Below are 23,568 nucleotides of genomic sequence, written 5' to 3' on the forward strand. Positions count from 1 at the left end.
CAGGAGGGCTGAATGTCTTTGAAATTGTGGTTGAACAGGGCTTTACTTGCAAGTCAGCTACCAACTAGTAAGGACTACACATGTAGACTCTTAAGATTAATAGGGTCACGTGACATGTATGACCAATAAGCCAGTTTTCTGAAGTCAAAGCAGTGACTTAATCAAATTTAAAATCAAATAAGTCCTATATCTTAGAAATTTATAAAGACTAACCTGTCAAGTGCAAGATTCATGCTGTCTACTCATACTTTGTTGCTTCAGAATATAGTAAAGAATGATGACTTCAAGATTAAGACGTGATTAAGGCAGGGTAAAATATACTAAAGCTGTCATATTACTACTTAAAATGTTTATGCACTTTAAAGGCCTTTTTTAATTGTGGATTTGCATCTCCTTCCTCCACTAACAAAAAAGTTTGTATCCAACAGTACCTTCTTCAATTGTTCCTTAATGACCGAACTGTCTCTGTCCACAACTTGGACCATTTCTTGACTTGCCATATACATGGCATTTGCTATAAGAAAAACAAAAAACAAAAAGTCTGTGACAGTCACTAAGTTTTTCTGTTTTTTTTTTAACTTGAAAATTAACAATAGGAAGAAATATAGGTAAATTAATTTATTTCTTGTAACGAAAGCAAATGGAGTTCCACTGTGACATACTTGATGTGTGCTGAGCAGGTAAAAGTTAAAACAAATTTCTACATCACTTTATGGCAAAATTAGAGAAATGTGAATTAAGAAGAATTATTATTTAGTTCATAGGAAGGATGGTGCAGATAGGGCTCCAGCCACTGGTGCCAGCCAGCAACAAATAAAATTAAACAGAATGAAATAAAACATGTTCCCTCGCAGTAGAAACATTAAATGCCCACACAAAGTATACAACAGTGTTGACTTCTGTCAAATGCACATATCACGTATACAGCACTATTGATCACAATGCTGCTATACCAACACTGCTGAAAATTCCTATAACTAGCACACATGATCTTTTGGTCTTCTTGCATCAAAACTCGAGGTACAACCTTTTGAACCACTGGCAATAAAATCATATTTAATCATCTTTCTGCCTTTTGTTTAAATTTACACTAGTACTTGTTGATAAAGATTACATAAATTAATGTTGCGATTATGTTGACACTGATGGAATCTCTGAAGTACAATTTATACTTTCATTTCTTCGTACCCACTTTGACCTATTCAAGGACACGGGGGAAACAAAAAACCCTGTAATACTGTACTTTATATTTTAGCATTGCCATGAATACATTTTTTCAAAACTTTTCAGATTAGTCTCTCAAATAGGAATGGATAACACATGGCCATTATATTGTCAGTTATGTGCTTTATAGCCTCAGACTATCATACAGTAACTCAAGCGATGCACTCAAAATAATTACACTTTGGCAGACCTAAATTGTCATTTCTGAAATGACTACCCATTGTATGTTTGAGGACTGTAACTGCAATCTGCAGAAATGTGAGAATTTAAGTGCAATTATAGGGAAATAAATACTAGCTAGGAATTTGCTATATCTCTGATAATTCACTCCTCTCTAAAATACATTGATCTCAGAGATGTCTCAGAGATGGTATGTATGTATGTATGTATATATATATATATATATATATATATATATATATATATATATATATATATATATATATGCATATATACAAAAAGGATTTGGGGGTACAGGGGAAAACCCCCAGCAGAAGACACTTTTAATATGTAACAGCTAAGCTTGATGTTACTTTTGTTAATTCACATTTACATTTTCAAAGTTTTAGGACTTACATTACTAAGAACTGAACTTCTCATAGTCAGCCATGTAAGATGATGATATTATTATGGTCATATCAGTCATAATAATTCTGATATTCTGCTTTTGTTACAGCATTTAATTACACAAAAATATGCATTGCAGTAGCTAGCAATCTAGACATCACAAATCCAAATCTGACAGGTGCATAGGTTTATACTAGCCTAATGATCACCTGGGTCATTGCGATTTCCCATCCAGTGATCAAGGTTTCTTTTGAATAGGGTCAGGGATGAACTCTGCTTCATGTATATGGGAGCTTATTCCATAGTAGGGGATCCTTTGAGAGACATATTGGTCTCTCCAGCATATTCTATTTATGCCATAGACAAAGTTCAGGTTCTTGGATCTAGTATTTCTCATGCTGTTTCTTTTGTGGATGTGCAAGAGATCCATCAGAAATGGATCTGAGGATGCCTTTTTTGCTAGGTATAGATCATCTCTGAGTAAACTGTAAGAAACTGAGTATAGAGATAGAGCCTTATGGTGATCTGTGCAGGACAGGGTATTCATTCCTTGGCTTCTCCTGGTGAGGAACCTTTGAGGGTGCTTTAATCGTTCCAAGTGGTTGGTTAGGTACATGCCAAAGGGGGCATTTTACTCAATGATGTGTTTGACAAGTACAGTGGTACTATAACCTCCTTGGACCTGGATGCCATACCCTTGTTTATGAGTTAGAATGATTTCCTTACTCTCTTGGCTATGTGTTGTTCGAAGGCCAGATTACTGTCTACATATGTTCCCACATCCTTATGTATCAGGTCAACTCTTAGGGGTGTTTTATCGATTGAGTAATTAGCTTGGGTAAATGATTTCCCACAGGGCATTATAATCTATTTTTGTACTGAGTTTTAATCAGTGGCTTTAGCACCAGTCATTTGTTAGTGCTAGACCCTCTTGTAAGATGTTGCTGTTGTGGGACAAATCTATGATAGCTCTCAATTTAGAGTCATCTGTGAACTTGGTGAGCAAGAGGCCTTTGACATCAGCCTTTACTTCAGAGAAGTAGATGACAAATAGGAAAGGCCCAACATGGAGCCCTACGGTACTCCACTGGAGACTGGTTTCCTGATGGAGGTGGTCTCACTGATCCTGACTCATTGGGTCCTCTCTGTGAGCCAGCCAGCAATCCAGTGAGTTATGTAGAAATGTATGCCAAGTTCTGACAGCTTGTCAACAATTCCTGAATTGGGTACTGTAATGAATGTCTTGGGTAGGTCCAGGTAGGTGGTATCCACCATTCTCCCTCATCCACAGCCCTGGTGACCCTTTTGAAGAAGTCTGCCAGGTTAAGTAGGCAATACCTTTGGTTAAAGCCAAACTGAGATGGGTCCAGTGTTTGTAGGTTGCTAATGGCCTTGTTGATCATTTCCATAATTTGTTTTACGGCTTTGCACATCAGACTTGTCAGATTGATGGGTCTGCAGTTCCCAGGGTCAGTTGATGGTCCAACCCTCATGAAAAGGGATAAGCGTTGCGGCCCTCAGTGTATCTGATACATAACCTGTGTTAAGGCTGTAGCTTAAAAGTGCCTCAAGTGGTCCTGCTAAGTCTTGCTTTAGGCTATTTAGGAGGCAACCGGGGATATGGTCAAGGCCCACATAAAGTAACAAGCCATTACAGCTGATACCCTGATGAAGGACAACTGAAGGAGCTCAAAGATAGTTTGTCTTTTACCTTGTTATAATAATAATAATAAAGATAACAATAATAACACCCATTTGTTAACCAGTTAGGCCCACTGGACACACAGTCCCTTCTCAATGGTGACCCAGCAGCAATGCCTGGTTAAGCCACTTGCTCAAGGTCCCACCGCAGGAAAATGAGGGCTGAAGGAAAACTCTGCACCAAAGGAACTACATGCTGCAACCTTAAACTCTGCTCCAACTGCCAGACCCATTTTAACATGGGATGACAGCAGAGTTACAGGTGAGACAGGAGGTTTTCAGCACCTAAGGAATCTAGCTATCTAATAGACATGTTCAACATGATCTATTTATTTCTTATGACCTCTTGAGTCAAGATCAAGAAGCAAAGCAGGTCCCAAATCAGGGACACTTGTTGAAATATTGCTCTTATTCATTCAGAAAGTTGATGAAATAAATTGATTTATTTTAACATGCATTTTCAGGAGAATAAGAGATAAGAATAAAAATAAGGAGAATAAGAGCTCAGCAAGTGTAGTTTTCCATGGCATTAATGAGTACAATACTCAGCATTTTGTCCCGTCAAAAATATGGAGCAAACTCTAGATATTCATGAAAGGTAGGGACAGATGGGGTGTTGTTTCACTGATGTAGGATGCAGATTGATGAGCACAAGAAGAAGAAGCTGCTGATGGCTGAGAAGTGGGGGCACCTGCACTACATGGAAGATTTTAACTTAGCTCTAACTGCATCCTGACTCCCTCAAAAACTAATATCCTGAAGTGTGCCAAATCAGTGCAACAGACTTTCCTATATGTTGCAAAATGGTTGTACAAAGTTCATAGGTTCACAGGTTCATAGGTAGGTACTAGGCTATCTGCCCAAAGGCATTTATAAGCCTAGCCAAAATGTGTTGGCTTTTGCCTCCCTTTTAAATTAGTTTCCTGGGCCTCTGTCTAGCAGGGCCACTGAAGTGATCCCAGGGGTAAATTTACGATTTCCCATCCACTCATCAAGATTCCTCTTGAAGAGAGTCAGCGAGGGACTCTGCCTAATATAAACTGGGATTTTATTCCAGAGCGAGGGAAGTCTCTGGGACAGGAATCTATCCCTCCAGCATGTCCTGTTTATTGTTGTGCTGAGGTTTAATTCACTGGAGCATGTGGCTCTAAGAGATTTGGTTTTCTTGAGGTGGAGCATGTCCATTAATTCCAGGTTGGACATGGCCTTATACTTTAGGCAGAGATCACCTCTGAGCAGGCAGTAAGCAACTGAGTATAGCTGGAGTTTCTTTAGTCGAGCTGCATAGGGCATCTCTTTGAGGCCCATGATCCTCTTGGTGAGGTACTTCTGTGGTCTTTCCAGCTGTTGCAGGTGTCGAGTAAGGTACATACCAAATGGGGCATTGTACTCTATTATGGGCCTAATGAGTGATGAGTAGAGGGGCACAATGACCTCTCTTGATCTAGAGGTGAACCTTTTTATGATTAGGTGGGCTACATAGAAGGAATTTCTAACCACTTTGGCAATGTGATTATCAAAGGAGAGGTTGATGTCTACCTGGGTCCCCAGATCCCTAATTACATTTTCTGTACCTAGTGGATTACCACCTATGTGGTAATTCGTGGGCACTTTGTTTTTTCCAAAGGGGATGACTATGCATTTTTTGGCATTCAGCTTGAGGCCATGGTTTTGACACCAGGTATTTGTCTCTGTAAGACCCTTCTGGAGGATGTCTGTGTCAGTCAGAGAGTTGATTATGGCCCCCCAGTTTGCAGTCATCTATGAACTTGGTCAGCCACAGTCCTCCCGTGCTTGCCTGTACATCAGAGAAGTATATGCCGAACAGGAGGGGTCCCAGGACTGAGCCCTGTGGGACGCCACTTGTAACTGGTTTAGAGTCGGACATAGCACCCGCAACTCTGACCATGTGTGTTCCATCCGTGAGCCAGTAGGCCACCCATCTCATGACATAGGGGTTAATGTTTAAGCTGGTGAGCTTGTCTATGATGCCAGAGTGGGGAATGGTGTCGAAGACCTTAGCAAGGTTCAGGTAGGCTGTGTGGACTACCTTCCCTTCATCTATGGCCTTGGTAACTGTTTGAAAGAAGTCAACTAGCTTTAGGAGGCAGGATCTGCCTTTAACAAAGCCGAATTGGGTAGGGTCCAGTGTCTGGAGGTTCCCGATGTCTCTGTTTATAAGTTCCATGATGATTCGCTCCATAGCTTTGCAGACCAGGCTAGTCAGGCTTATAGAGCGATAGTTCCCAGGTTCTGTTATGGCACCACCTTTGTGGAGCGGGATGACTGTTGCTATACGCCATTCTTTGGGTACATAGCCTGTGGTAAGGCTGAGACTGAACAGTGAATGTAGGTGAGGGTTTAGTTCCTTTTGGAGCTCATGTAAGACGCAGCCTGGGACACCATCCGGTCCCATTGATGCTGTGTTTTTAGCTTTGGAGAGGGCTGTTTTTACCTGCATGTCCGTGATGTCTGGGGCTCTGCATTCTTCTGGGATGGACATGGGCCCTTTTGGGGGTGGGGTGAAGTTTGCGCTGAACTTGTCAGCCAGGATGTTGGCAATGTCAGTTGGTTCAGTGTATCTTTGCCATTTTGCACTAGCTCAGAGCATATCTGAGAGTTGCCACCTAAATATTTGACATAGCTAAAGAAGGCTTTGTGGTTATCTTTAGAGTCTTTGGCAATTTTTCTTTCGAAACTGGCCTTGGATGATTTTATGAGGGATCATAGTTTCTTGATAATATTGATCAATGATGCCTTTCCTTTTTGGGATTTTGCTCTGTCATGTAGTAATTTCCTCCTTCTGTTGTATAGCTTATTTATGGCCTGGGACCACCAGAATGGTTTCCTCTTTTTGGATGAGTGAGTCTTGGTTTTACTTGGGATGGCTTGATCCATGCATCCCTGTAGATGTTCATAGAATGCACTTGTAAATGATTCTGTGGTTTGGGTAGCATTATCTTTTAGCACAGGGGCTTTGAAACTTTCCACCTTGGTCTTGAGAAGTGTGAAGTTTGCTTTTGAAAAGTTTTTTCACAGTGGTTTCCTTGACTGAGGGTGGGGTCGGGATGTGGATGTCCAGTGTAATTAGTTTCTGATCTGATCTCACCAGCGAGGGGTTTTCCTCTGGTGTGGAACACTGATCCTCCATGTTGGTGATGATCAGGTCCAGTATGTTGTCACCTCTAGTGGGCGCGGTGACCAACTGTTCCAGGGTGTTAGTTTATAAACTCTAGGAAGCGCTGGGCAAAGGAGTTTGTACTAGAGTAATTCTCCCAATCAATGTTTGGGTAGTTGAAATCTCCCAATATCATAGTGTTTGGTAGGACCTTTATGTTTTCCAGTGTTCTCAGGAATGCTGAGTGGGGGTCCTGAGACAAGGTAGGTGATCTGTAGCAGGCTATGATCTGAAAAGCAGTTTTGCCCACTGTTAGTTGCACATGGATGGTCTCCGAGGCCTCGTGCTGTGCTACTAACCTGGAGGTGTGTATATCCTTTATGAAAATGGATACACCCCCTCCTTTTGTTTTTCGGTCCGGGTTCTGGGGCCGAAAGTTATGATATGAGTTGTAGCCTGGTAGTGCTGGGGTGCTCTCTGGAGCTTTGAACCAGGTTTCTGTTACTGCACAGATATCGATTTGCTCCATGCTAAGGCATTGAGTAGCATTATCCTCAGTTTTTGGTTTCTTGTGTTGTTTATGGAGGCGGGTTTGTCTTTTGAGCCTTGCCTAAAAAAGGCACTATGGGGGTGGCAAGAGCCTTGGCCAGTATTCGAAAGCCTAAGGGCGACAGGTGCAAGCCATCTCTGGTGAAGCAGCGTGGCTTGTCGAGCATGTTGACGTTAAAAGAAAAGTTTATAATACTTGGTACAGGTTTTGCTTGCTGGATGCCTTTCTGATTTAGCATTAGTCTGTAGCAACACTGAATTATTCTTTCTTCAGCCATTTATATTGCCATTGTATAAACACAAACATTTGCTGCTCATCATTATTAGCATCCACATACTGATGAGTCTAGGTGTAATGTTTATAAAAATGTAGGAAAATATTAAGGATATGATAGTGCAGCTCCTGTCGTACTGATATGCAGGTGTTTACTTCAAGGAGAACTAAACTAAAAGGATATGAAAACCCTGAAACATGACAAATATTTTGTGTCAAAGTAATGCTGCATGATACAAAACCTTGCAGATCTGAATGGTATCAGCTGTGTTTTTGACTGTTAGGAATACAGCGAGTTTCTTATTAAGATGCATTCAAAATGAAGTGGATGCATTCTGGTGAGCACAATATTGAATTTGTTTTCAGACATTGGTAACTGCATGAAAAACACTGAAACTTAATAATACAAGTAATGTACATTTGATTTTCAAAACAGTGTAAGAAACTTCTCGTCATGGATGTTTTTTCAACTCCTGTGTGTCCAGTTAATCACTATATATTAAAAAGCAAGAAATATCAGAAAATGGTAGTAGAAGTAGTGAACTTAAAAATGTCCTAGATCAAAAAATAAAAACTTATTTTGAAATATTACTTGAAACATTATTAATACTGTACAGAATTATTAGCTCTAGTAGGTATTCAGAAGTAATCCAAGCAGGGTAAACAAACTGTTTCCAGTCAAAAATCCTTTATTAAGTACACAGACAAGCATAGAATAGACACTATTTATTCCTGACTGACTTAAAAAAATAGTTTCCTAGTTAAGTTACTTACTACAGCAAGGCAAGATGATGTGGGTAAGTGGTCCTTGTTGTCAGATCCAAGGGAGAATACAGAATGCCGAGAGCAAACACCTACTAATATCTAAATATTATTTTTGGCTTAGAGAATGACATCACACACACATCTGGTCATCTGACTTAGTTTCCCATGCTATCACCAACACTAGATGCTGACAGGACTTAGCACCTATGTGTTACCATACACACAGATAGAGCTTTGCTCAGTTCTTTTGGAAGTCATAAAACCATGCACCTATGTGTTACCATACACACAGATAGAGCTTTGCTCAGATCACTTGGAAGTCATAAAAACATATAACCATTCCACTCTTCCTACAGGAGCTACAACCTATTCTCTAGCACAGATATTGCATCTCTGGCTCCATTCAATACTCTGGTATAACATATTTATAGCTTAACCCATAAAGTAATTTAATTTCTGATATATTTTAAAGTTTTTAAAGTTTGCTGCAGCTGGATTGTGATTAACCTCTCCTCTGCCAGTATCCTCTGTTGAAACATATATATTTAATTCAGCTTCAATAATGCATGTACATTTCTTTTCTTTCCAGCAGGGCACACCGTTGATACATTTCAACACAAGCAACATTACAAATACATTTTTAGACAAAAGCATCTGTACAGATCAGTTTTACACACAAATGATACATAATTCTTTACAAAATTCCAGCTAGCTGTGCTGGCATATGTTACAAATCCACTTCCCTATTTCTCCTGGCAAGCTGGCAGTACTTCTTATCGTCACAATCATAATTACTGAGATTGGTTATGATACGCTCTATCAGCTTTACAGATGGGACTCATAAGGCTGATCAGACTGTAATTCTCAGGGTTAGTGAGATCTCACTACAGTGGGAAAAAGGGAAAACTCCACTCCCAGCTGTACTGTGATCTCAGAAATCAGCTACCAGCATTTGATGACCTTCTGTATGTTCAACATTTTGTATTTGATATTCTGAAGGTCAACATTTTCAGCTTTGAAGCATCTAACATGGACCATTCTTGTCTTATTATACAGTTTTAAAGAGCTTTTTTACTTTTATAATTTTTTTTTATATTGGATGACCCCCAGGAAGAGTGTTCTTAAACTGCCCATTGTAATTGGCTCTACTTGGAACTGCATTCTCTTAGTGGGCATAAAACTCCTTACTGACGTTAACTACTGTTTTATGCTCAAAGGCAGTGATGTCATGGATAAATTTAGAGATTTCATCATATAATTGTACAATGTTCAACCTTCTGAAGCCCTTAAATGCAGAGAATCATATGTCACCTGGTGGACAGCCAACTGGTTCACAGACAGGATCCAGGAAGTTAGAACTGGGGAGTCCACCTCTACAAACAGGCCAGTCACATGTGGAGTCCCTCAGGGATTATTCCTTGAACCGCTACTTTTTGGCATTTACTTTTCTGAAATCAAGGCCAATGTCAGTGGTCTCTAGCTGACTAAATTTGCAGATTATTGCAAATTAGGAGCTGTCACTGAATCTCACAATGAGACAAATGTGCTCCAGGAAGGGCTGACACAGACAAACAACTAGTGTCAGAGCCATGGACTAAAACTAAATGCCAAGAAATGCATAATAGCATCCTTTGGGAAGTCATACACCCCTGGTAACTACCATATTGACAACACAACTCTTAGAGTTGACCCAGTAGTCAGGGACTTAGGGACACACATAGATAGTAATCTAGCCTTTGATGATCACATGTCTACAGCAGTGAGACAATCCTTCACTGTTGCACAACTTATAAACAAAGGTATGGCATCTAAGTCCAAGAAAGTCATTGTTCCACTGTATCAGGTATTCATCAGACCTACCATTGAGTACAGTGCCCCCTTTGGTATGTACCTAACCAGGAATATCCGACAACTGAAATGTCTACAGAGGTTCCTCACTAAAAGAATACAGGGCATAAGTAAAATGTCCTATGCAGACTGCCTCAAGGCTTTATCTCTGTATTATGTCTCCTACAGCTTTTTGAGGGCAGATCTGAGCCTGACATACAGGGCATTGTCATACCCCACTCTGACTAACCTTCTGCATCTCCACAAAACAAACACCACCAGAATTACCCATTCCAAAGGCATAAACCTTGCCTGTGATATAAATAGGACCTGCTGGAGAGACAGGTATGTATCCCAGAGATTACACCTTCTCTGGAACAGGCAGGCTCCCTGTCCACATGAAGCAGAGTTCCTCCCTAACCCAACTGAAGTGCAACCTGGACAATTGGATGAGGAACAGGAAATTCATCCCAGGTTTGGCATCTATGTCTCTAATGGACACAGGCAACTTTTAAATGGTTCATCTCCCAGGCCCTAGCTTGTAAATGTTTAATCTCCCAAGCCCCTGCTTACACTTATGAAGGATATCAGAACTTGTCAGAGATTTGGGATGTATTAGCTAGGCTTAAAAAAGTCCTTGTGGTCATTAGCCTAGTAAACACATATGAAACTATGAACATTGGTTACAGTGGAATAATAGTTTTGAAAGTACATGCCACAAGTTTATCATCTGACTTAATTGGAGAAGGACAAGAATATTTTGGCCTCTAGTGGTTTCACTATGTATTTTGTCCAGGGAATTCCTATTTACCAACTCAAGAAATCAGTTGTTAAAATGTTGGAAGCTGGTGGGTGGAGAGTTGAGGAGGAATGAGAATGGACAACACAGATGGAATGTTATAGTGAGTACATAACTTCTTTACCTGTTGTTGCCAATTTTCATTCATTCCTCAATAGCTGGGACAGAGTCCCCAGCTACCTAAAATCCTGGATGGACTCTAAGGAAGGATATTCATGAGTACAGTTTAGCCAAAAGCTGCTCTTCCCATCAAGACCAGATCCAGTTTGTAATGAGTGATAAAGGTATGTGGATTGGCCCAAGCTCCAGCTGCATATATGTTGTTCATGGAAGCCCTGGGTGGAAACACTGAAGAAATAGCCATTTGTCCTAGCTGAATGGGCTCTTAAAGCTTTTGGTAAAGACAGACCCAATTTATTGCAGACAAAAGATAATAGAATCTGTCACCCATCTGGCTAAAGTTACCTTTGCAACTGATTTAACCAATGTAGAATCTGCAAAGGAGATAAATAATTGATCTGCCTTTATAATTTCTTTTGTTCTATGTAAGTAGAAATGTAATTGTCTGTGAACATCTAATAAGTGTAACATATATTTACCTTTGTTTGCAAATTTAGGAAAGCAAACTGGCAGATTAATGGACCGGTTGTTGTTAGATTCTGACATCACCTTAGGAAGGAAAGAAGGATTGGTTTGTAATGCTACTCTATTCCTGTGAAAAATCAAGTAGGGAGGTTTAGAGGACAATGCTTGAAGTTCTAAAATCCTTCTAGCAGAGGTGGTGGCTACCGAAAAGATTGTCTTCCAGGTCAGAAACTTTAGATCACATTTTGCTGCTGGTTCAAGGGGGAATGAATTAGAGCCTGCAGTACCAAATTTAAGTCCCACGGAGGAGTTGGATCTTTATAAGGAGGTCTCAAAAGAAGGGTACCTCTCATGAAGGCCTTACAAAGTTTAGATGAAGCCAGGGTAGAATTCTCAAATTCAGTGTAAAAATTAGAGATGGCTGCTAATCAATCTCTAATGGTAAAGGAGCTAGCCCCCTCATTGAAAATTATCCTCAAAAATTCAAGGACACTTTGTACATGGGCTGAAAAAGGGTCAATATGTTTCTGATTCACCCCAAAAAAAACAAAACCTCTTCCATTTACTTTTGTAAAGTTTTCTTGTAAAAGCTCTACTGGGAGATAAAAGTAATAGCTGACAACAGCAGATTGTCTGGCTCTTACTGGAAGTGGAGAAGCCACACTGTCAGATTTAGGTTTGAGATATCCAGGTGAACCATGCCTGTCCAGTGAGACAGGATGTCTGGAATTGGATCCAGAATCCAAGGTGGGCAAATTAAATGAGGCCAAAGAAAGGGGAACCGAATCTGTCGAGACCAGAAAGGAGCAATGAGGATAACCTTGTTCTTCATCCGGAAAGCTTTCTGCAGAAATTTAGGGATCAATGAAGTTAGAGGATACGCATATTGGAGACTGGGGGGGGGGGCAATCATGTGGTTGGTTGTCCTTCTGTATTTTCCCTGGTGGGGGGATTAGGGAAAGAAGCTGCTGCACTTGTTGTTTAGGGAACATGCAAAGCGATCACAGCAAGGCTGACCCCACTGGTGAAAAATCATTTCTGCCAACTTCATGTTGACAGACCACTTATGCGTTAGCAGAATGGACCTGCTCAGTTTGTCTGCTATCAGTGTTGGACTTTCCCTAAATATGCATTGCTATCAGAAAATGGTTGAATGAGATTGCCCATTGCCACACTCTAAGGGCCTTTTGACATAAGTGGTAAGACCTGTTTCCTCCTTGTTTGTTGATGTACCACACCACTGACATACTGTCTGTCTGAATCACAAGGGTCCCGAAAGGGAGAGAGTCTTGGAATACCTGCAATGCTAACAGCACTGCTCTCATTTCTAGGACATTGATATGTGTGTTGGCCTCTTCGCAGGACCAACTGCCTGGGACTGTTTTCCCCAGGAAGTGCCCCCCACCCAATCTGGGAAGCGTCTGTGGTCACTCTGGCCTTAGGCTAAAGAAGTTGAAAGGACAGCCTTGTAGAACCTGATCCAATCATATCCACCACCAGCAGTATCTCTTGCAAGCCTGAGTGATTCTTATATGGGCTGTTGGTAAACAACAGACCATTGTGTTGCGAACATCCATTGAAGAATTCTCATGTGAAATATTGTTAGAGGAACTAGGACTATAGCTGCTTGATACTGATCCCAAGGCTTGTAGAATCAATTGGGCTGAGATAATGGTACTGTGAATTATTTTTCTGACCTGAAATCTGATTGTTTGTACTCTTAAGAGAGAGGAAGAGATGCTGTCACTGAAACCATGTTAAAATTTGCTTCTATGATATACAATGTTTGAGACAGTTGTAACTGAGATTTGTTGTAATTTACAGCTATCCCTAGATGTGAGCAAGTCCGGAGTACCAGATCTCGTGTTCTTATTAGTAGATGCCTGTTCAGGGCAGTAATAAGCCAGCTGTCCAGGTATGGAAATACTCAGAATCCCTGCAGTCTGATGTGAGCTGCTACCACTGCCATGCATCTGGTGAACACCCTGTGGGCTGTGGTGAGGCCAAAGGGCAGTGCTCTGAAATGGTAATTAGTGGCTGCCAGCAGGAAGCGCAGGTACCTTCTGGATTGTTTGTTCATTTCTATGTGATAGTATGCATCCTGAAGATCTACTGAGTACATCCAGTCGTCCTTGCACAAAAAGGGCAGAATGGACTGAACCATGACCATCTGGAACTTTGTGTGCCGAACTGGTTTGTTCAAGTTGCTGAAATCCAAAATCATTCTCCAGTCCCCTGTTTTGTTTGGCACTAAAAAGAATCTTGAGTAAGTTCTATAATCTATCAGCTCTGGTGGGACCTCTTGGATGACTCTTTTTTTCTAGCAGCTTTTCTATTTTTAGTGCTGCTGCTTTCCTCTGATTGGGTGGGACAATGGGAAATGTGCACACAAATAGAGATGGAAGGGAAAAGGGAATTATATAATTTCTGGAAATGATCCTCTGCACCCATGTATCTTTTGTGATATCTACCCTTGCTCTCTGGTGCAGGGATAATCATCCCTCGATTGCCTCCAGATGGGACAATCAGGTCTTGTTTCAGGAGTGCTAGTAGGGTCTGTCACTCTAGACCCCTGGTTCTGTGGGCCTCCTCTGCTGCATAGGTGGCGTCTTCCATTCGAGTTCCCCCTCTGCCTCCGGGGGAGCCATCTCCATGTGGATCTTGGAAAGGACCCTGGGATTTTCTGAACCACATATTTTGACCACCTCGTTGATTCCTCAAGAAGGTTCTTTGATAGGCTGAATGTACGGCCACTGCAGAGAGGGTCTTCCCACCTTTTTCACACCTGGAGAGTGTGTCCTTCACTTTTGGGCCAAACAACAAACTGCCGTCAAAAGGTGCATTGATGAACCAGGACTTGAAGGAATCTGCAAAATCACACAAGCGCATCCAGGTATGCCTGAACCCGCCATCCTTGAGGTACCTTCAGCTGCATGAGAAATAAGCCTCATGGACGAATTAGAAATAGATCATAGGGCAGTCAAATGTGAGGTCACAGAAGTCTGAGTCTCAGCAGTAGTGGTCCCAGAAAGAGAATTTCAGACAGTCTAGCTGAAGATGTTCTGGGCCCAAATATTAGAAGCACAAAACATGACCTTCTGATAAAGGTGACTTCTGCCAGCATTTCTGGCACTTCTTAAAGCCAGAAGGGCTTTTTGTCAGACATTCTACAGACACTAAAAGAGAATAAATGTAGAAGAAAGTTTTTTTATAGGCAGAAATATAGAAAACAGAAAAATTACCAATACTGGTAATTTAAACTACACTAAGGAAAGTGTAAGAGAGGGAAAAAAAAGAATACCAACTATGATAAAGTAGACTACACAAAAACATGTAAAAATGAAGGATTTGTAAACAGAAAAACTGTTAAAAAGTTAAAGAGAGCAAAAAAGTAGAAATAAACATCTCAAATCTTAAAATGCTTGAGAGCTTAAGGCAAACACATCCAAATGCAAAAGCAGCAAACAAAATCTGGGGTATATTAGGGGTTATGGATAAGGGAGCAGCTTAAGTGTTTTTTGGTGGCCATGAGCTAAAATAGCTAAAATTTCTTCCGAGTAACTCAATACAAACATGAACTATGTTCAAATATCAGTTAAAAAGCAAAGATTCAAAAATTCAAAGAAAACTTTATTGTCATTTAGGAAACACAAGTGCAACCTAAACAAAATTTCAGGTACAAGCTCGTCATCAGAGTACAGAGGCAAATTAAATATAAAAAGAATAAGACATGATGTATATGCAATTATTCTAATGGCTAATACAAATAAAAACATACTGCTTATAACCTATTTCTAGTCAGGTAAAACTACCCATACATACAAACCTAAACATATGAACCAACAGTACTGTACACAGAAAAAGAGAAGAAAAGGCAGTTTGTTACTATTGCACATGAGGAAGAGACAGAGTCAGATCCAAGGATTGGATCTCCAAACCCCAACTATTGAGGAATGAGTGAAAATTGATATCAGATCTACCTTACTTGAGGAAATGGATACTACAGTGGGGAGCTTCCTCTACAAAGAATTAACAATGAAAAGTTATCGTAGCTTTAATATTTTTATTTTCACTCAGGACACGCTAGTCCCTAAAATACATAGATGCCTAAGATACAGAAAATGTCACTGGAGTACTCCTAGTAATAAAAGCTCATTTCAAGGAATGAGACCTCATTAAGCTACTACTGGAAAAGAAGAAGTAGGATGTTAATACCCATAAAACTGTAGGGTATTGACAAATGTCATCAACTCTGTCTTTATTTGAGATCTCAAAATTTCCGGATTAAACATCGGCATTCATGAAACCCAGCAGATCTTAGGCACACTTGAATTGGGGTAAGATGATTAAAACCAGCAATATACATCAGGCAAGACGATCCAGAAAAGGGAATCTGATCAATGAACTAACTCAGCATCAGTGATTTTGGGACATGGCAGAGCCAAGTTGAAACTAGACCAAAAGGTGATCTAACCAGAATATTAGTTCTACATCAAAATATGACATGACTACACCAAGTTGGAATACGAAGACTAGAATATGGTTCTTACTATGAGCAGAAGAGTTGCTACCTGACCAAAACCAAGTCTCTCCATAAATGAAGGAACGCATTATCTAATTTAACGGATTTGTCATCAAACTAAATGTTGAAGTTACTGAGAACTAACTAGCTGTAGTGACTCAACAATAAGCTGACGAATAAATCCATTAACTCTTGCAGAAATACCATCATACTATAAGAAAGACTTTACATGAGCAGGGACCAATTTGTTCCTGACACCAAAGCATATTTATCTAGTAGTCCAATGGGAACTTAACTATTTCATACCAGAATTTACCATAGATTGCTACACTCCCACTGATAGTGTAATACCCAGGACACTGGACAGTGGAAAAGGCAGCCTGTATGGCAGCTACTAATGAGAGCTGTAGTTATCTACCTTGGTCTCCATTATAAATGCAAGATCAATACAACACAAGCCTGAGATAATCCCATAATTCTTGCAAATCAGTACTGCATTATTCAACAGGTTCTGGGAACAGACAGCAGAGTATCTAGTTGCATACAAAACTAACAATTTAAACATCTTCTACCATGGGCAGTTATCACATTCCATTTTATAGTGTGCCTTAGTCCCCTATTCTTAACTGTCTTGTAATGTACAGGCATCTCTAACCAGACATATATGCAAACCTTTAATCTCAGTGTTTTATATTCAAATTCTCTTACATATGGCACTTTCTAAGGGTTTCCCCTGCCAATGAATCAGCAAACCAAATAAATTAACTGCTGATGTAATCTCCCTAATTAAATAATTTCCACTCTGCTCTATGGAAGAAATGTGATATGCTTCCTACATCATTAGATCTGTAACAGCAAAGACATTCAAATACAAACCTTATTTATGGGCTCATTTACCTATGTTGCATAAAGATCCAAGACATTTTCTTCAGTAGTACTTTCCCTCTAAATGAACCAGTACTGGTCCCATCATGATGGCAAGGTACTAAGATAGACTAACATAAACATTGTATAAAGACTGCATTCTTAAACACTTAGTTTATTTCTTCCGAGGGTTGGGAGGGTGGCTTAATGGTTAAGGTGTTTGCCTTACAAACACAAGATGCAGGGTTTGAGTCTCACAAGGGATAATTGGCTAAGCTTAAAATGGCTCGCAAGGGCAGTTAGCTTAGTACTAATCTATGAACCTATGAACCTATGAGTAACTCAATATGAACTATGTTCAAATGCCAGTTAAAAAACAGAGTAATAGCTGGTGCATTGTAAAACTAAAGTAACAGTAGAGAACAGAGAAATGAAGACTGAGAGGAAAGTTGAACAGCATTCCCAAATGAATTGGCATATTTTGGGGGACATGATAGGATAGCGTTATTAGGTGTTTGGATTAAAAAGAATTCTGTTAACAGCAGCAAATGATATGTGGGAAGAGGCTAAAGATAACATAAGAAAGGAGAAACTGGAAACTCTTAATTATGGACATGGATATCAAGATACAAGCAGTGAATTTTTAATCCATTTAGTTTTATACACAGGTCAGGCATATTTTTATTAACAAAAGGAAACGTTATACATGATAATAAAGAGTTGAAGGAATTTATTCAGGAGGGAAAGGCCAAAAGTTAATTAGGATAAGTTGATTCCCCATTGAATTATTGGTTATGTACTCACCATAACTTGGCATCTGTGTTGTCCATTTTCATTCTTCCTCACTAATGGGTTTTGGATCTGATCCTCGGATCCAACTGGGTCACATTCAATAGACTTCAGGCCAGCTCTTGAGCTTCCTCCTCTACCCCTAATGCTCTATTCCAACATCAACACCTCAGATTGAGTATGTTGCTTAATCTCACATTTTATAGCAGAGATATTCATAGAAAGAAGATGGGCAGAAGAAAAACAGGGCTCAAACCAGGAAATGAATAGTTCCAATAGAGTCTAACAGGTATTTCCAGGAGTCACAAAGGACAGGGGAAGGATAGGAGTGAAGGTGAGGAAGACTAAAAATAGACAACACAGATGCCAAGTTTTGGTGAGTGCATGACTAATAAATCTGATGTTGTCCTTTTCATTCTTCCTCACCAATGGGACACAGTCCCCAGGTATGTAACCCTCGGGAGGCCCTCATGGAAGGACCCGCCAGAGTACTTTTGAACCAAAAGAAGCTCTAATTCTAGAAATGATGTCCAGTTTGTAATGTGGAATAAAGGTATGAGTCTCTGACTAAGTAGGTGCAGCACAAATGTCATCAATGGAAGTCCTTGCGATCAGCAATCCACCTGGCTAGAGTTACTTTAGATAGTACTTAACTCAAGGGAATTGGGGAGGATACAAAGAGTTGGCCATACTTCCTGAACTGTTTTGTTCTGTGAAGATAAAAATATAGTTGTCTGCACACATCAAGGAGATGAAGCATATACTAACCCTTATTCATAAAATTTGGAAAGAAGACTGGTAATTGTATGTACTGCTTGATGTTATTTTCAGATGCCACCTTAGGAAGAAGCGAAGGGTTAGTGTGCAGAGACACCCTGTCTTTATGGAAAATAATATAAGGAGGCTTCACTGATAAGGCTTGGAGCTCAGAAATTCTTTTTGCTGAAGTAACAGCTACTAAGATAGTTTTCCAAAAAAGGCACTTCAGATCACATTTTTTGCCAGTTCAAAGGGTTTCTGAGTTAAAACATGAAGGACCACAGTAAGGTCCCAAGAAGGAGAATGATCCTTTATTGGGTGTCTGAGGAGAAAAATGCCTTTTATGAATTCCCTACACAATTTGGATGAAGCCAGAGTAAAGGATTTATTTCTAGAATGGAAATTTGAAATTGCTGCCAACTGAAGTTTAATTGTAGAAAAGCTAGCTTCTTCTTTAAAAAGAGGTGTTAGATAAAGAAGCATGGCCAAAGCTGGTGCTGAAAAGGAGTCGATATTTAGTTTAGAGGTCCCCAAAAAAATCTCTTCCATTTTGTTCTGTAGACCTTCTTGGTAGAAGCTGTCTGGGAGGCCAAGATAATATCACAAACTGGGGAAGAGAGCCTGGACTAACTTGAGGGCATGGAGATTGGGGTGCTGAGATCTCAATGGGTGAGACAGGAGATCCTGAGTAGGTTCTGCTACCCATGGAGGACATCACAAGTGAGACCACTGGAAGGGGAACCATACCTGTTGAGGCCAGAAGGGATTATTGAGGATGACTGAGCTCTTCAGTCTGCTTGCTTTCTGTAAGAACTTTGGAATCAGAGGAAGAGGAGGGTATGCATACAGGAGACCGAGGGCCAGTTGTGAATCAGAGCATCTCTCGATGACTCTCCTGGAGAGGGTATCAAAGTGAAGTACTTGCTGCATTTGTTGTTAAGAGGTAAGGCAAATAGGTCACAGCAAGCCTGGCCTCAAAGGCTGAAGATCATATTTGCTACTGACTGACTGAGACACCACCCGTGAGGTATTAGAATGAATCTGCTGAGCCTGTCTGCTAGCGTGTTGGTTTTCCCCGGGATATGCATTGTAATGAGAAAGCAGTCTGAAATGATCGCCAATTCCCAAATCCTTATGGCTTCTCTGCACACTGGATAAGATGAAGCTCCTCCTTGCTTGTTGATGTAGCAGATTACTGACATGACTGTTTGAATTGCAATAGGCCTTAGAGGGAGAATGTCTTGAAATGCTTGCAATGCCAGAAGTACTGTTCTAATCTCTAAGACACTGATATGCAACTTGGTCCCAAGAGGGGACCATGTTCCTTGGCCCATCTTTCCCAAGAAATGCCCCCCCCCCCAGTTGGGAAGTCTGTTGTCACTGTAGCAACTGGGGGCAGAAGGGTGAATGGTCTCCCCAGAAATAGGTTGCCGGACTGAATCCACTAACGAATATGACATTTGAAGACTGGAGTAAGCCTTACAGGAAATGACAGGGGCTGCTAAAGCATGAACCACTGTACTGCCAAGGTGGATTGATGGATTTGCATAAAGAATCATGCTAGAGAGATTAGAAGTATAGCAGCGGTACTAATCTTGCTGGAGGAGATGGGTAACATAGTATTAGACTGAACCTGATGTCTCAAAGATATGATGCAATGGAGAGATAAGGAAGCCACCTGAGTTGTAGTTATTCAAGAGAGTCCCTATGAATTCCAGGGTCTGCACTGGGACAAAGTTTAACTTGGCATGATTTATTGAGATGCCTAAAATGCTGGAAACTTGGAGCATACAGGCCCTGGCTTGTAAAAGTTGATGTTTGGATGAGGTGGTGAGGAGCCAACCATCGAGATATAGAAATATATGGAATCCCTTGAGTATCAAGTGAGCTGCTACTACTGCCATACATTTAGTAAACACCCTGGGTGCTGTGGAGCGTCAAAAGGGTAGTGCTCAAAATTGGTAATGATTGGCTACCAGCCAAAAGCGTAGATGTCTCCTAGATTGCCTGTCTATTTTTATGTGATAGTAAGCATCTTGAAGATCTATAGAGCACATCCAATTGTCCTTGTGCAGAAGAGGCAGAATGGAGTGAACCGTGACTATGCGGAACTTTGCCTTCTTTACATAGTGGTTCAACTTGCTTAGATCCGAAATGTGGTTTAACTTGCTTAGATCCAAAATGGTTCTTAGGTCCCCTATTCTCTTTTTTTAAAACACCTTTAATGAATTATCACTTGTAATATAGGCAAATTCACATTTATACAAAAATAATCAAACTATATTAACAAGTTCACATTTACAAACATTATACTTCACATATATTGTTATATATCATATAATAGCATATAACCTAAGCAACATTACATAAATTATTCAATTCCTGCCCTTTTTTAAACAAGAAACATCTTTATTAAACCATCACTTGTGACATAAGCAATCATATATCTAGAGAAATGAAAACAAACCACACTGACACAATCCTAGTTGGAAACATTTTACATCACAAACCATACTGACACATTCTCAGTTGCAAACATTATACATCACTTATAAGCTACCCAATCATTTTCAATCAAGCATTACATAGCCCATTTAGGTCCTGCCTTTTTTTAAACCTCATTTCTCCCGTGTATGTGTTATTCCCAGAATTCCCATTTTTCTATGTAGTTTGCTCCTACCATTTTCTAAAGATCTCAATTACAGTTGTTTTATATCTTTTGCTATATTCACTACTTCTAGTTTAGTTGGTTTCGATTTTGATTTCCATTTTCTAGTAATTGCTTTTTTGGCAGCCACCATATTTAGACATAGCAAGGCCTTACCATATATAGGCAATTCTGATTCTGTTTTATAACTAAGAAAAATCATCTCTCTCGTCTCATCAATCTGCCCACCCAGCATCTCTGACAGTGTATCCTGCACAGAATCCTTAATGACTGACAACTCATTGCACTCCCAGAAAATCTTTTCCCAATTACCTCTTTCTTCCCCATCACACCTCCAACATTTGCTGTCTACCCAAGCAAAAATTCTCTGGAGTGTACATGGGGTATAAAAATATCTATATAAACATTTCAAATCAAAAATCCTAAATCTTCTAGATTTTGTTGCATATTTGGAAGACATACATAATCCTCCCATTGCTTCTTCGTGAATTGCTTATCCAATATCTTCCCAATCCTTCCTAACCTCCTCTGATTCATTCTTATAGTTAGCATGCAATATTTCATATGCTCTACTAATTATTTCTTTTTTAATGGCAGCTTCTTTTCTAGAGTCTACTAAAAACTCTACCAGTGTTGGTCTTTCATTTAGGACTCCCTATTTCTTTCTCTTTTCCTATACTCTGATATCAATCCTTAGGAAGACAATCTCTAACCTGCAGTCCAAATAAATCCGTGACGTCTTCCCAGTCTGTCATCTTTCCCTCTCTAGTTATTTCCTCCCAATACCTTGGTTACTTTGCCAGTTTTCTCCAATAAATTCCAGCCTCCTCTTGTCTATATCCCTAAATGCAGTCATCCCTATTGGGAAAATCTCCATTTTCCATTCCTGTGTTGGCTTAGTTTTTAGGCTACTTTCTGCTGCTTTATAGATGTAATATTCTGTATGATTGTCATTTTCCTTAAAGGCCTGAAAAATCCCAGTCTCTCCTTGTATCTTGAGCTTCCTCCCTGTTTTATCATCATCTCTTTCCACTTTGAACTACAGTTATCTGTTTGTGCTAAGTATAGGAGCCTTAACTGTGTATATCCCTTCAAATCGGGTAATCCCAATCCGCCCATTTCTACTGGAATAATCAGCTTATGCCACTTGACTTTTGCCATCTTCCCCTACCAGATAAAGAGTTTCGGCTCTTTATTAATTGCTATCCACAACTTCTCCTCTAGTTGATAAAAATATGCCTGATCTGTGTATAAGATTAATGGGAGTAAAAAAAATTAACTGCTTGCATCTTACAATCCGTATCCATATAACAAAGCTTCCATTTTCTCCATTTTTCTATTTTCTTTTGTTTAGTCTCTTCTCACATATCCTTAGCTACCACACCAGAATCATTTTTAATCCATACTCCTAAATATTTCATTTTATCATGTCCCCACAAAGATGGATATTGCTGAAACAATTCATATGTGGGTACATAATTTACCTCTATCACCTTTGTTTTAGGTTCATTAATTTTGTATCCCGAATGCAAATAAACTGGAAGGAGGACACCCCTGCTTGATTTCTCTCACAGCAGAAATTATCAGAGAGGTCCGCACCCACTTTAATTTTCTCCACCGATCCCTCATATACCATCCTAATCAACCTTATAATTTTTTTTTAAGAAATGCAAATGCTTCCACTGCCCTGCTCATAGATTTCCATGTTACTCTGTCAAATGCTTTCTGTGCATCAAGGCCCACCAAGAGCAATGATATTTTCTTACATTCTGCTTCCCTCTGGATCATCAATGTTCTGTTAATTTTGTCAAATGTTTGCCTCCCCTCCACAAAACCACACCGATCCATATCTATCACTTTTGGCATTACATTTGCCATTCTTTTAGCCATTATAGACAAGAACACTTTATAATCATGATTTAGTATTGAAATGGGTATGTATGAAGTTGCTTCTGATGGATCTTTACCCTCTTTAGGTATTACAGCTACCACTGCTTTCTTCCAGGATATTGGTATTTCTCCTCCTCTTAAAACACTGTTAAACAAGACTTCTTCAGAACCAAATACAGTTCACATTCATTTATATAATAAATTCACGTAAGATCTGGCTTGACACAGGGAATTGTGGTATTTCAGGTTTAGTATATACTGTACTGCAATCTGTAAAAATTGTAATAATTATTATTATATAGGGAAAACTACCAGAAGTCTTCGTAAATATATATATGAACATTTGTATGCTATAAGGAATTGTGATGAAAACAATGCTCTTTACTAGCATGTGAAAAATTCTTGTCAGGGCAGTTTTTTGTTTTTGATATTTTAGAAAAAGTTAATAAAGATGTTAAGGGAGGACACTGGGAAAATAGAGTGGAAGAATGTAAGTTAATATGGCAATTAAGGCTTAATGCCATAATAGTGACAGGTGTTAATAATCACACCTCCATAATGCCAATATTAAGGAAAAAAGCTATGTATTTATGATATGTAATATTGCTTTAAGATGGAGAAGGTTTAATGTTAAGGTGATCACGTGACTGTCAATTTATTATATAAA

General features: G+C 39.7%; 1 protein-coding gene across 1 annotated transcript in view; it reads right to left on the reverse strand.

Moving 5' to 3' along the window:
• The window catches only part of LDAH (lipid droplet associated hydrolase), a 1,619,373-nt gene that overhangs the window by 213,453 nt on the left and 1,382,352 nt on the right, over nucleotides 1–23,568 (reverse strand). Inside the window, exon 7 of the mRNA XM_044062623.1 lies at nucleotides 432–514. Coding sequence (XP_043918558.1) covers nucleotides 432–514 — 83 coding nt within the window. The remainder of the gene's footprint in view (nucleotides 1–431; nucleotides 515–23,568) is intronic.

The sequence above is a fragment of the Protopterus annectens genome, chromosome 2.part1 (assembly GCF_019279795.1).
Source record: "Protopterus annectens isolate FY-2018-M chromosome 2.part1, PAN1.0, whole genome shotgun sequence".
Lineage (NCBI taxonomy): Eukaryota > Metazoa > Chordata > Ceratodontiformes > Protopteridae > Protopterus > Protopterus annectens.